Genomic DNA, 14,515 nt, shown 5'->3' with positions numbered 1-14,515 from the left:
GTGGGAGAAATAGAGACAGACAGAGGGGCCTCATGGGGGTAGAATGGACCAGACTTAGTGTAGGATTAAATGTGGGAGATGAGAGGTCAAGATGTTAAGTTTGCGATGTCCGTGCAGCTGCCACGTAAAGAGAAAGTGGGTGTGCTTGGCTGGAGTTGAAAGGGAATTCCAGAACTGAAGGTATAAATGTGGAAGTCAGCCGGGCATGATGGCACACACCTTTAATCCCAGCACTCAAGAGGCAGAGGCAGGCAGATCTCTGTGAGGCCAGCCTGGTCTATACAGGGAAATCCTATTTCAAAAGTAAAATAAAGTAAGTAAATAAACGGATAAGGACACCAGTAGCACACACAATTTCATTTCATATAAATCCCTGGGGATAGATGAGATCGATTCCCGATGAAAAGAAGCCCCGAGACCCAACCCTGAGAACCAGCAGCTTTAGAGCTCTGACAACAGAGAACTAATCAACATGACAGGAAGGGCAGGAGAGGAGTGTCATGGAAGCCAAGGGGCAAGAGTGCATCCTTCATGACACCTTAGAGTGGGGGCTTGGCAAGACGGCTGTCTTCAACGTTATGTATGGCTGGGGAGCTTGGGATAGATTTTGGCTTCTTGTTCATTTGTTGCTAGAAGCAAGTCACGCTGAGCATCCACCCTTACATGAAGTCAAATAAAAGCGAAGATGTTTCCAAGGGAATCTCGCATCACTGTGCCAACTGAGTTAATTTCCCAGGAGTCCATTCTTGCCCAATTCCTCCTTAAACCTGCAGTTCTGGCTGCTGGAACGCCAATATCTTTAACTCTAAATAAAGTATTAATGGTACTGTTGGGCTCACATGATGGCCTGTTTTAAAATGCTGCTTGTCTTTGCCTTTTTAAAAAATCACAATCATGGTTCAATCCCTCACCTGCCACCACCAGCTCCATTTATTTTAATAACTATGTCCCCAGTGAAGCAACAACAGGAAGAGATAAAATTCAGAATGTCGGAGTAAGCAAGACTGGAGTTTACCCAAGGACCACAGACAGGAGAAACTGTAGGAAAAAAAATGTATCAAGCCACTAGATGGAAGCCTTCATTCAACTGCCTGTGCATTAGAAAAAGACACAAGGCCAGAGTGTAGCTCAGTGGTAGAGTGAGTGCCTAGCATGTGTGAGACCTTGGGTTCAATCCCCAGCACAAAAACAAAGAACAGATGGAGTGGGAGCAATGGCTGAATGCACAAACCAATCTAATTCATCCCACACTCGTTGAACAGTTGCTTTGAACAAAAGACAAATAACCATGATAATAATGACCACCAGGTGTGGAATACTCTCCCTGTGCCAGGCAGACTGCTGAGTGGTTTCCACCCGTTGAGTCATTGGATTCTCACAACTAACCCAGGGAGGAAGCGTTACTGTGGATGAGGAAATCAAATCTTAGAGTTCTCACTCTGTGATGAGGAGAAACGCTAGGTGTAAGAGTAAGAGAATTGTGCCGTTGCCTACAGGCTATTTATATTGAATGGGGGTGGAGTGACTCCCATGGGAAGAGGAACAGAGTCAGCAACATTCATCCCAGGCTTTCAGTAGCTCAGCCTACAAAGACTATTCCATCATCAAGAAGTGTCTACTATGTCCACTCTTCTCTTTACCCTCCACAACCAACTTTGTCAATGCCACCATCATTCATCATTAGGAAGATAAATGACCCATACAAGCACAAGAGCCTCCTCTGGTCCTCAGCATCCTCTCTAGCTTCAGCAGTCTTCCCAAGCATCCTCTCTAGGTCCTGTGATCTACCCTTCTCTCATAACCCAGATCACATCGGTACCATGCTCAAAAATCCTCCTATGGCTTCCCAGGAAATCCCCACCCCTTCCCATCATCTCTGAGGCCTTTGCCGTAGATGGCCTTTGCTTGCCTTTTAAACCTCATCTCCCATAATAGCTGCTCATGCTCCAACATGTGCAGAACCTGATGTCGGGTAACCAATAATCATCTGCAGAAGAGACAAAGGCAAGAATGAAGAAGGCTATACAGAGAAAGCCATTATGAACTAAACATTAGAGTGGGATTTCTTAGACAGCCAGGGCTGTGAGGTATCGCAGGTTTTCCTGGTGTCCTAGGCAACCACATGAATAAGAGCAAGGGCATGCTGGGGGCAATGCTCTAGAAAACACTGATTCTCGAAGCTGTGTGTGTGTGGAAGCCCCAGTCCAGCAGGCTGCCTGGCACAGACTGAGGAGACCATGAATGGTAGTCATTATATGATGGCCGTGATTACCTCTTTGTGCAAAGCATTTCACACGAGGGAGAGATGGGTGGATAAAACCTAAGTTGTTTGTGAGCCAGACTCAGAAATCCTGATTCTTACCTTGAGGCAGGGTATGATCATTTGAATTTCCCTCTGCTCCTTGGGATGCTAGGGATTACTCTTGAAGAACCACTGGATAAGGTACCCTAAGGACATTTCCATGAGGAGGGTCAGAGGAAAAATCCTTCTGACACCCACCCTTCCCTGACAGCCATCCCTCCCTCAATGGCCGAGTGTCCCTACTTCCTCCATGCTGCACCAGCCTCTCAGAACTTAATCTATAACCCACCACAGCCCCTCACTGCCCATCACTGGAACTCATCCAAGATGTCCTCTCTGAAAAGAGCTCTGGTTTCTCCCTCCATCAGCACTTACAGGTTCCGAGTCCCTTCTCTCAAGACCACCAATCCCAACAATCAGTTCACACTGGTGCTGCTCTGATTGAGTGAGTTAGTCAGGCTTGAGTTGCTGTATCCAAATACCTAAATGATCAACTTAAATGGAAGAAATGCTTCTTTGGGGGTCTCAGTTTGAGGGCTCTCGGTCCAGTCAGCCAGCTTCATTGTTTTCTGGGCTGTTGTGAGGCAGGGCATCATGATGGAAGGGAAAGTTGCTAACCTCAAGACAGCCAGGAAGTGGAGACAAGGGAAAGTCAGGGGAAGATATAACCTCAAGAATATACCCCAGGGGACTACTTCTTAACTAGGCTCCAATCTCCTTCAGCTTCTAATACCTTCCAAAATAGTACCACCAGCCAAGGACCAAGGCTATAACACTGAGTGGGGAGGCATTATATATTGAAACCATCACGTGCAGTCTCTTAGCAAGGAACCTGGCATTAAAACGTAGCTTTGATATGGCATATGTGATAGTGATATGTGATAGTGACAATGACAGCTCAGGTCCTCCCAGCACTCCCTGTAGCAAGCTGCCAGCCTGCCTACCTTTCAATGTTGCTTCTGAAGACCACTATTCATTCATTTCTACAGTTTTCTCCTAGAGCGTAGGGCCTCGTGGTTCCAGGGTCATGGGTAGCTATTCTTGTGGACATAGCATCCTCCCAATGGCTGTATACTGTGACATTTGGTATTTTCTTTACCTTCTCCCCTAGAAAAGAGTTGATCGGAGAAGCTATGCTAATTTGCATCCTCTTCAGCCATAAATCAGTGAGGACCAGATAATTAATGTACATTGCTTAAAATAGAAACGCTCCTTCTTCTCCAGGAAAAATGCTCAGCAGAGAAGTTCCCTGGGTATATACATAGCTCTTCCCCCAGACCTTATCCACTCATGGGGATCTGAAAGGAAGGCTAGGGGTGGGGGTGTGAAATGAGAGATGATTGAGTTAGTGGGGTTGGCCTAGTGATCTCAGAATCTGCGGGAAAGAGATCTCTTTAGCTTCATGACACAACCCAAAGAGGAAGCAGGAGTCCTAGCTGTCTGCATGGCGGGGAACCAGGGAGGAAGCAGTCTAGAAGGACCTCTAAATTCTGATGAGTCTTTTAGCTTATAACACACACACACACACACACACACACACACACACACACACACACACACACGCACATATACACACACTCATATAATATACATACACAGACGCAGACTTATGTGCACAAGCACACACAGGTTTATCTGCCCATGCATACATACATACACACACTCATATGCACACACACACACACACACACACACACACACACACACACACACACACCCTTTTGAGGCATGCTGACTTTCAGTGGCATTCTGGCTCTAATACTTTGGGGAAACTTCAGCTCTCTGAGCACTATTATTGTCATTGGTGAATCGAATGTGTTAAGAGCTTTAAAAGGGTGCCACATACATTTAATGAAGTTGTGAGCACCCAGTATTGATGTCAAGGTGGTACATCATCAGTGTGAACAATTGTTACCTCACAAATAAGCCCTGTGGCTTATAGTGTTTGCCAATTTCCCTGGTGTAAATACTCTTGACCTTGAACAATATCAAGCTATCAGCATCTCAGTAAATGCAGGGCTGGAAAGGGATTCAGGGTACTATAATATAGCATTTCCACCATCCAGACACAGTCAAAGCAGATAGCCTCAAAATCAGATATAACATTCAGACCACATTTGGGGGGCCAGTGTTAACTGCCTTTTTATTCTGAGTATGTGTTGCCTTTGTTTTGAAATTGCTTCATTGCCAGCTCATTTAATTTAACTTTTCATGATGTTGTGTTTAACAACCACCTCACAGAACTTCTAAAATATTTAATGATTCACTTTCACAGTCAGAATAATCCAGCTCAGGCACACACTTAGGCAGTCAATAAACACAACTTCCCTTCCTTCTTCCTTTCTTCAGCTCTGGGGAATTTTCCTGAAGGTTTTTCCTTCAGGCTCCCTTCTTTGCCTTTGTTCAGGACCCCTCTGGGCCACCATACCGGGTCTGAGTCTGTGCTAAACCCCAGCAAAGATTACAGCCCTCCTCATACCACATAACTGGCCTCCCCCCACCCCCAAGCTGTGGATGCTCCGGAGCCACCAACCCCAGAGATGGAGATGTCTGTGCCTGGTTAGGGAAGGCATCGATGGGTCCACAGAGCCCTCAGTGGTGAGAGTGGAGACTTAGTTTATTTTAGAATCTCAGTCAGGGAAGGGAGTGGGAAAGTGGGACCAACAGACTGTACTTTGGCAAGCCAGGGGCTATAATTAGCCTCCACTTGAGGGTGGAATAAACCCTTGATTGTTACTAAACAACAGCAAAAAGCAGGAAGGCCTCCAGACTCCTGCAGCCCTGGGCCAGCACAGCTTCCAAAGATAGAGATTTGGACACAGCCACCCCATCAACCTGGCAGGCAACATCCAAATTATTCCCATTCTCAGCCCAGAATGAAAACTCAAAGGCCACCAAGGAGTAAAACAAGGTCGCCAGCCTTGTCTCACCTCTGAGAACTCTACCTTTTTACCTGGTGTCTTTGGACATGGCTTTGAGCATCTTTGAATTAATTAATATGAGGAATTTGTAATGGATGGGAAAGGTCACAAAGCCATGTGCCTCACAGTGTTGTAGCAAAGTAAAGAAAAGCTGTTGGGATCATAAGCTTGTCTTACAAAGCCCATTGTAAGTTCTGCCTGGGAAGACTTGAAATAGCCATGGTTCCACCAACTGTATGTATCTTGCCCTCTACACACACACACACACACACACACACACACACACTCAGAGAGATAGAGGAGAGAGAGAACGAGAGCCTTTGCCTTAAATCTTGTTGGCTGGACCAAAAAGTAACTCTCTGCAAGGGAACACGCGATTCACACATATGCACATACCTAGACACTCACACATACACACACACATACACACACACAAGCACATACATACTCACACATATACTTGGCTTGTTTCTTTGACTTTTTCCTTTCTTTTTTAGATAAAATTTGCTATACAAAAATTTAAAAGCGCCAGGCATTGGTGGCCCACACCTTTAATCCCAGCACTTGGGAGGCAGAGGCAGAGGCAGGCGGATCTCTGTGAGTTCAAGGCCAGCCTGGTCTCCAGAGTGAGTGCCAGGATAGGCTCCAAAGCTACACAGAGAAACCCTGTCTCGAGAAAAAAAAAAAAGTTCAAGACCTGTTTGAACTGTACAGTGAGTTCAATACAAGCCTGAGCAACATTGTGAGACCTAGTCTCAAAACAGAAGTAAAGAGCCGGTGAGATGGCTAGATGCATAAAATGCTTGCCACCCAAGCCTGATGATGCAAACTTGAACCCAAGGACCAACATGGAAAAAAAAATCCCAGGAACATTTGGAAACTCCCTTCTTAATGAAATTCAAACCAGAGCCAGGGAATGCCTGAGACCTGTCCCCTGTAGTCACACCATTCATTTATTCATGCATTCATTCAACAAATTTTTAAGCATGGCAGCCAGCCTGGACAAGGTGGCACATGCCTGTAATGCCAACACTCAGGCAGAGGCAGGGGGGACTTCAAAAAGTTCAGAGCCTGCCTGGCCTTGAGGGGAGTTCCCTGTCTCACAAAAGTAGAAGTGAAGAATGTCGGCCTACTGGCAGAGACCTGTAATCCTGGCTGCTCAGGATGTGGAGGCAGGAGAACTCCGATGCCAAGGCCTTCCTGGGCTACAGAATGAATTCAGGGACAGCCTGTACAACTTAGGGAACCCTATCTCGAAATAAAATGTACCAAACAATCTGGAGATACATAGTGGTAGAGCACTTGCCTAGCATGCATAAGTCCCTGGATTCAATCTTCAGCACTGAGGGGGAAAAATTGTAAGTCCCAGCCCAGCCTTGGAGACACAGCAATAAACAAGAAGCTGACACTTGGGGGAGGGGGAGGGGCATCTTAAACTAGTGGGACAAGAGAGTGTGGGTTAATGAGAGAAAGTCCTTTTTTTTAAGATTTATTTTGGGGTGTGTGTGTTTTGTGTGTGTGTGTGTGTGTGAGAGAGAGAGAGAGAGAGAGAGAGAGAGGAGAGAGAGAGAGAGAGAGAGAGAGAGAGAGAGGAAGGAGAGGGGGAGGGAGAGGAAGAGGTGAGGGAGAGAGGCAGAGGGCATCAGATACCCTGGAGCTGGAGTTACAGGCAGTTGTGAGACACTGGATTTCTGGAAACAGAACTCAGGTCCTCTGGAAGATCCACAAACACTCCTAACTGCCAGCCCATCTCTCTGGGTCACCAAGTTGCATTTGTGGGAGAAGCAATGATTATACTCCCTTATCCCGATATGACCATCCAATTTCGTTCCATTTCATTGAATTTCCCACTAGCAAAGATCAAATTTTCTGGTCTTGAGCTGGCCCTTGAGCACACTGGCCAACAGATGAAGTAGACTGTCTTCTTGCCCATGAATTTCTCATCTTCTAACCATATTCCTGTCTTTCACCTCCTACTCAATAAAGAACTGAAAACTTTATGCCCAGCAGTGTGTATTTATGAAACCTATATACCCAGTAGTGTATATTTAGCTAAACTATAGGGTGGTTGCTCCTATTTTTAGTTTCATGGGGCTTCTTGTTGTTGTTCCTATGGTTTTCTGAGGAACCTCCACATTGCTTTCCATAACAGCTGCATTAATTCCCCTTGCCACAATGATGTGCAATCACTCCACATCCTTGCCAGAACTTGTTACTATGCAGCTTCTGGAGAGCATGTACCTTCCTGGTAGGAGGTGATACCTTGCTGTGGTTTTCATTTGCATTCCCCTGATGATCAGTGATGCTGAGCATGCTAATTAGCTTGATATAATCATTCCACAATGTAAAGCCTACATTAAAACCTCAGATGGTACTCTATAAATATGCAGCTATTGCCAACTAAAAATTAAAATTCTTGGCTAGATGTGGGGGAACATGACTGCGATCCCTGGGCTAGTGGGGCGGAGATCATAAGTTTGAGGCTACCCTGCACTATACAGCGAGATCCTGTCTCAAAAACAAAATAAATAAGTACAGGTTCTTTTAGGTTCTTTTTATTATTTTTGTGTGTATTGGTATTTTGCCTGTGTATATGTCTGTGTACCACATGCATATCTGGTGCTCGAAGAGGCCAGGAGATGTCAGATTCCCTGGGTTTGGAGTTACAGACTGTTGTGAGCTACCATGTGGGTACCGGAAATCAAACTCAGGTCCTCAGGAGGTACAGCCAATGCTCTTAGCTGCTGAGCATCTCTCCAGCCCCATTAACAACTATTCCTAAAAATAACCTTGAACGTGTGTGTGTATTATATATGAATGTGCATGTACACACACACACACACACACACACACACACACACACACACACACACACCTGCTATACAAAGCCAGTGAGGCATCACTGAAGGAGCTAAAGCACTTTCCTGGATGAGTTGAGAGCTCCGGGCTGTGGCAGTGTTATGAACTTGTCTGCTTTTGAATCACCATTTTATCCCTAAAATCTTACTCTAAATTTCACTCTTAAAGACACCCAGATTTATGCCTTCTTATCTTTTCCTCCTCCTTACCTTCAGAGAGGGAGACGCACCCTGAAAAGACAAGCTTCTATGAAGCTTCATCCAGTTCTCCAGAGCTCTGGGCCTCACACAAGCCACTGCTAAGCACTCTCTTCTCTTTGTTTCAGGTGGGAGAGGCTGTCTTGGAAAATGCTCGGCTTATGCTGCAGATGGAGACAATCCAAGCTGGTGCCGATGACTTTAAAGAGAGGTAACACTCTGCAGCAAGGGGTCCTCCCTCCCTGCTTACCCCAACTCCAGACCCTCACAGATAATGCTGCCCCAGAGTACACACAAGTCCCTTCTTTCACAATAGAAAGGTGGCCTGAGACAAGAGAAACTCCAGGAGAACCCAGAGCCACAGAAAATCAGGACTTAGGGGTTCAAAGACTATGCCCAGTATCACTTGCTTTAGAAAGGGTCTTTTTAAAGAAAAATTGTTTATTATTAGTGTGTGTGTGTGTGTGTGTGTGTGTGTGTGTGTGTGTGTGTGTGTGTGTGTGTGTATACATTTACCATGGCACACATGTGGAAGTCAGAATACAACATGTGAGAGTTGCTTCTCTCCTACCAGGGATTGCACTCAGGTACTCAGGCTTGGCAGCAAGCCTCTTTGCATACTGAGACATCTTGCCAGCCCTTTTAAAATTTGGTTTGTTTCCTTTAGTTTGGGGGTTATTTTGTTGTTGTTGTTGTTATTTAAGATAAGGTCTCATGGAGTTAAGGTTGGCCTTGAAGTCACTATGTAGCCAAAGACAACCTTGAACAACTGATCCTTCTACCTCCAACTTCCAAGTGTGGTGACTCTAGGCATGGTCTGCCATGCTTGGTTTATTTTGAGATGGGATTTCACTCTACGGGCCAGAATAGCCCTGAACCCTCACTCTATATGCTTTGTAGGACTACCAAAGTAGTGAGTGACTTTGGGTATTCCCAAGGTCAAACTCACCTTTTTGTAGGACTATAGGTTTAAGCTTTTATACAAAGAAATAAGCAACTGTTAGAACAATGGACCATTGGCCTTGAGAGGGAATGAGTTCCCCAGCACCCAGAACATACAAGTAGAGGCTCCAACAAACTCAGCCGTCACAAATGTCTTCAAAGGATGTCCCTGGGAATTCTGAATATTAAAATCCATTACAGGGGCTGGAGAGATGGCTGAGAAGTTAAGAGCACTGGCTGCTCTTCCAGAGGTTCAAAGTTCAATTCCCAGCACCCACATAGTGGCTTACAACCGTTTATAATGAGATTTTGTGCCCTCTTCTGGCTTGCATGGATACATGCAGACAGAAAGCTGTACACATAATAAATAAATAAATCTCTTAAAAAATCCATTACAGAGATTGGTGCTGCAGCTCAGGAGACAGTGCTTGCTTGGCCTGCTCGATCCGCAGTGCCTTGCCCCACCACCACCACCACACACCACACACACACACACACACACACACACACACACACACACCTTTAAGTGAAGACTTATAACTCTAAAACCTGAAGGCACTTCCTGGAACAGGGACGTGGATTTGCCCTCCTGTGGATGTATGGAGGCAAGATTGGAAATTCGGCTGAGTGGTACGACCACTGTATGAGGAAAGGGCACCAGGAAAAATCAGCAGGGATGTCAGGTAGTGACATCTGATGTCTGAGGGCTAAAACTCAGCATGGACAGTTTTGATACAAACATGTCACACACATATTCATTATTTTAGAAGCCGTTTGCTTTCTGTTGTTTGGTTGGTTGGTTGGTTGGTTAGTTGTATTTGTTTGTGATGTGGGTATTCAACTCAGGCCCCTTACAAGCAAGGAGAGTGTTCTACTACTGATCTGTCATTTAAATCTCTGGATAGATAAAGCTCTCTTCCCCTGAAGAGAGCTAGGCCAAGCCAGATGCACCTTGCTACACAATTGATATGGGCGGAGCTAGGCAGCAGTGCCCCCTGTAGGTTAAGTGAAGTATGGACTCTGATAGGAATAATCTGTGCCCATTCCTTGTCGTGGCTCCTCCTTTACACTACCTACTTGAGTTTGCAGCCACTGTCAAGAATTGCAGTATGTTGCTCATTTCTGGATCCCCAGCAGGTAAACGATGGTAAACGATCCTTGATAAGGAAGAGGACTGCTCAGTGTAGTGACAAAGATGTGATATTGCCTTTCAGTGCTAAGAAACTCCTGAGAGTGCCTGGCTCCAAAGGCTGCACGAAGCTGTGTTCCCAGAAGCTAATGTGTTCATGCTAATACTCCTGCAGCAGTAGCAGTAACAGTGTCCCCAAAGCTACTGGAACACTAGCTTTCAGCATTCTTTGCCTATCACATGGGGGCCTTTGGGTAGTGTCTACAATCTGGTTTGTTTCCCCTTTGGGGACTACCCAGCTATGCTGATTAAGTTCCTTTGTCTGCAGATATGAAAATGAGCAGCCGTTCCGGAAAGCCGCGGAAGAGGAAATAAGCTCCCTGTACAAAGTCATTGATGAAGCTAATTTGACAAAGACAGATCTGGAGCATCAAATAGAAAGCCTGAAAGAAGAAATGGGCTTTCTGAAAAGGAGCTATGAAGAGGTAGGTGGGGCTAGGGGTGCTAGGCTGCCTCCCCCCAAAGCAAGGTGCTCACCTGTGAGGTTGTAATCTCCTAACACAGGTGTTGGGGACTCTTCCCTTTGTTACTCACACAGGCCAACAGGGAAAATGTTAGTAAAGGACCTTGAAGTCTTTGTCATGGGTCAGATTACCCCCTGCAAAAGTCTCAAACTCAAAAGCCTTCAAGGACCAGGGTAGTATATAAGTGGAAGCGACTGTTAGGACTACTTGGAACTGGGGGAAGTCTCCCTAAAGTGTTGTATTTCAGATTTTTTTTCAATACTACATGAACAGGATACACTGTATAATTCTAAGACAGACCCACGCTGAAGTTACCATACACTCATTAGCAAAAGAAGGCTACATCTTTAAGTGTCAGGACCAGAGGACACCTCCAGCAGGGATGTGGTCTCATCACCTACAGGAAACATTAAGCCACCACACACACACATCACTCCCTGACTCATGGTACAGGGTGCTTCAAGCTGAGCATCACACCTCACTGAACCATGCTCACACTGGCAAGTCCCTCCAGTGTCCAGCCTGAAGCAGACAGTGACTATATAGACACTCCTTCGAGTTTCTGGTTCAGTTCCTGAAGACCACGCTCCAGCAGGAACCCCTTAGACTCCAGAGTTAGCTTCAATCTCCTTTAGTATATCCTGATTTTTGCCCAACTTCCACTTGTTGGAGTTACTTACTGTATGTTATTCTACTGTATAATTACTTTTGATTATGTGTTCATTTAGTTTTTTGCTTTGGGCATGGGAATGGGCTTGCAAAGATCTAAGAAATGTGTCCTTGGGAAAAGAAAATGATACCTACACCTAGAAGATCTTGGACTTTGCCAGTCTCTGTGATGCTCATCCATGGTGCAAAATAAACACACACATAGGTATGTAGGTAGATAAATAGATGAGAGAGAGAGAGAGAGAGAGAGAGAGAGAGAGAGAGAGAGAGGATAGATAGGAAAGATAGAATAGATACGTGGATAAACAGATGACAGATAAGATAGACAGAAAGATAGATTGGATAGATAGATGATATAGAAAATGATAGATAGACAGACAGACAGACAGAGATGCAGAGTAGCACCACAAGCCAGTGCTGCTGGCTAGAATTGTACATCTGTTCTTTCCCCCCTGGAGCTTACCTAAGGTGTCCACTGTTGCTTTCAGGATGTGAAGATTCTGTACAAACAGTTGGCAGGATCTGAGCTGGAGCAAACAGATGTTCCCATGGGCACTGGTCTGGATGATGTCCTTGAGACAATCCGAATTCAGTGGGAGAGAGATGTGGAAAAGAACCGAGCAGAAGCAGGAGCCTTGCTCCAAGCTAAGGTAAGGGACAGGACAGCATCTTTCCCCGGGGCCTGGAAAGAAGGAGGCCAAGCAAGATGGAGGCAGCCAGCATGTAGAAGAAAAGCAGCCATTTAGCAACAAGCTTGGTCCCTGCATAAAGAGGAGAAAGGCAAATGAAAGTAATAATGCTTGTTTGCCTCTCTGAAATAAGAAAATGTTTAAAATGACAATGTTTAATCCTGGCAAACGTGTAAAGGATTTTCTGCTGCACCATCAAAGATGTAAGGCATAAGTTGCTGTCCAATCTTTTACTAAGGGCTTTTATTTTCTGCTCCTACCTACCTACTAGCCACTACCTGCTACCCATTGGCTGAACAATCTGAACAGCATCCTTAAAAAAAAAAAATAGGAATACAAGAGGTAAGAATGCAGCTCAGTGAAAGAGTGAAGAGAGAGAAAGAAAAAAGAAGCAGGGGGAGATGGAGGGAGATGGGGGGAGTTTGTGTCTAAACATACTCCCTGAAGCATTCTAAGGGTTGAATAAAAAGGTGGTAAAAATATATAAATGTCTCACCATAAGAGAAAAACTATAGCTCCACTTGACTATGTTATGTGCAATGAAACCTGTTATTAGAAATGATACTTATGAAGTAATTGTAAAACCACAGGGAAAAGCCCATGGAAGGTAAAATGGAAGGAAAGCAATTACAGGATGGTATATACCAGGGAGTGACAAGAAGGTTGTTGTTGTTGTGTTTTGTTTTGCCTTGTTTAATTAAATAGTGAGTGCTTTAGACTTGGGAAGCCTGATGATTTCTGTGAGTTCCAGGACAGCCAAGGCTACACAGGGAAACCCTGTCTCAAAAAAAAAAAAAAAAAAAAAAAAAAACACATACTGCACCCATTTCAGACCACTCACAACCAGCTGTAACTCCTGTTCCAGGGAACACAACATCCTCTTCTGATCTCTGATGCACTTGCATCCACAGGTACACACACACACACACACACACACACACACACACACACACACGTGCACACATGCACACATACACATGGACACACAAATACTGAAGTAAGTCATGTTTTTAAAGTTCTTTGTACAGCTCTGACCTTCCATCAGCCTTGAGGACCATGACAGTCCTAAGAGCTGCCAAAGACAAAAGGAGGCCCCTTCACCACTTGCCTCTCCTTGACCCTCAATCCCCAATGACCAACAGGACCACTCCAGCAGGATCTTCACAAATTCTGCATCCCTCGAATGTTCACTTCTACCCCACCCCTATTTCTCCATTTCTACCTCCACCCTCTCTGTTGAGAGATATTACTACACAGAGTAACGAGAAGTCAAACCACGGCTCTGAGTCTGCCTCTTCTGAAAAGAGATTTGTGAATACTGTATGATCCTTGGGGACCATCTAAAAACATTCCCTCAAGTACTGAGTTGTATTGAAGAGATGAGGAAACTGAGACCCAGAGAGTTAAGTGAGTGCCCAAGGTCATTCTGCTGATTGCTGGCACCAGGCTCTACTCCGCTGGCTCCCAGTCCACGAGCAGCTTCCTCCTCTAACATCAACATGTTTATTCATTATTATTGTTATTATTATTGTTATTATTATTAATTATCCTTCCTTTTTTAAAGTTTTTAAAACAGGGTCTCATATATCATAAGCTGACCTCAAACCCCATATGTAGCCAATGGTGAGCTCTTCGTTATTTATTTGTTATTTATTTATGTGTATGCATGTGCACCTGTGTGTATGTGCACCGCATGCATGGTGCCAGAGAACACCAGAAGAGGGCATCAAAACCCCGGAAACTGGAATTACAGGCGGTTGTGAGCTACCACGTAGGTACTGGGAACCCACATGGTCTTCCACAACAGCAGGTCTTCTACAAGAGCAGTGAGTACCCTTAGCCACTGAGCCATCCCTCCAGGGCCAACCTTGAACTCTTGAAACTCCTGCTTCCGCCTCCTCAGTGCTAGGATGACAGGTGTTCACCACCACACCCACCTTGTCCATTTGCTTGTTGGAAATGCGGTCTCCCTGTGTAGCCCAGGCTGTACTTGACCTCCCCAGCCTCCTGTTTCAGCTTCCTGTGTGCTAAGATGAAAACTGTGCCACAAAAACATCAGACCACAGAATCAACTAAGCAGGGCTTCTACAGACTCACAGAACCTGAAGCAACAATCTCGGACCCGCTAGGTCCTCTGCCTGTATACCTTATGGTTGTTATGGTAGCTTGAATGTAATTGGCCCCATAAGCTTAAGAGAAATGGTGCTATTGGGAGGTGTGGTTTGTTGGAGTAGATACAGCCTTGTTGGAGAAAGTGTGTCACTGAGGAAACTGGCTTTGAGA

The 14,515-nt window shown here is 45.2% G+C and overlaps 1 protein-coding gene across 1 annotated transcript in view; it reads left to right on the top strand.

Moving 5' to 3' along the window:
- Bfsp2 (beaded filament structural protein 2) overlaps positions 1–14,515 on the top strand; it is a 51,875-nt gene that overhangs the window by 17,572 nt on the left and 19,788 nt on the right. Inside the window, exons 2-4 of the mRNA XM_027414760.2 lie at positions 8,408–8,490; positions 10,679–10,835; positions 12,032–12,193. Coding sequence (XP_027270561.1) covers positions 8,408–8,490; positions 10,679–10,835; positions 12,032–12,193 — 402 coding nt within the window. The remainder of the gene's footprint in view (positions 1–8,407; positions 8,491–10,678; positions 10,836–12,031; positions 12,194–14,515) is intronic.

This window comes from Cricetulus griseus, chromosome 4 (genome assembly GCF_003668045.3).
Source record: "Cricetulus griseus strain 17A/GY chromosome 4, alternate assembly CriGri-PICRH-1.0, whole genome shotgun sequence".
Lineage (NCBI taxonomy): Eukaryota > Metazoa > Chordata > Mammalia > Rodentia > Cricetidae > Cricetulus > Cricetulus griseus.
The sequence above is the reverse complement of the archived record's forward strand: the minus strand, read 5'-3'. Positions and strand labels throughout refer to the sequence as shown.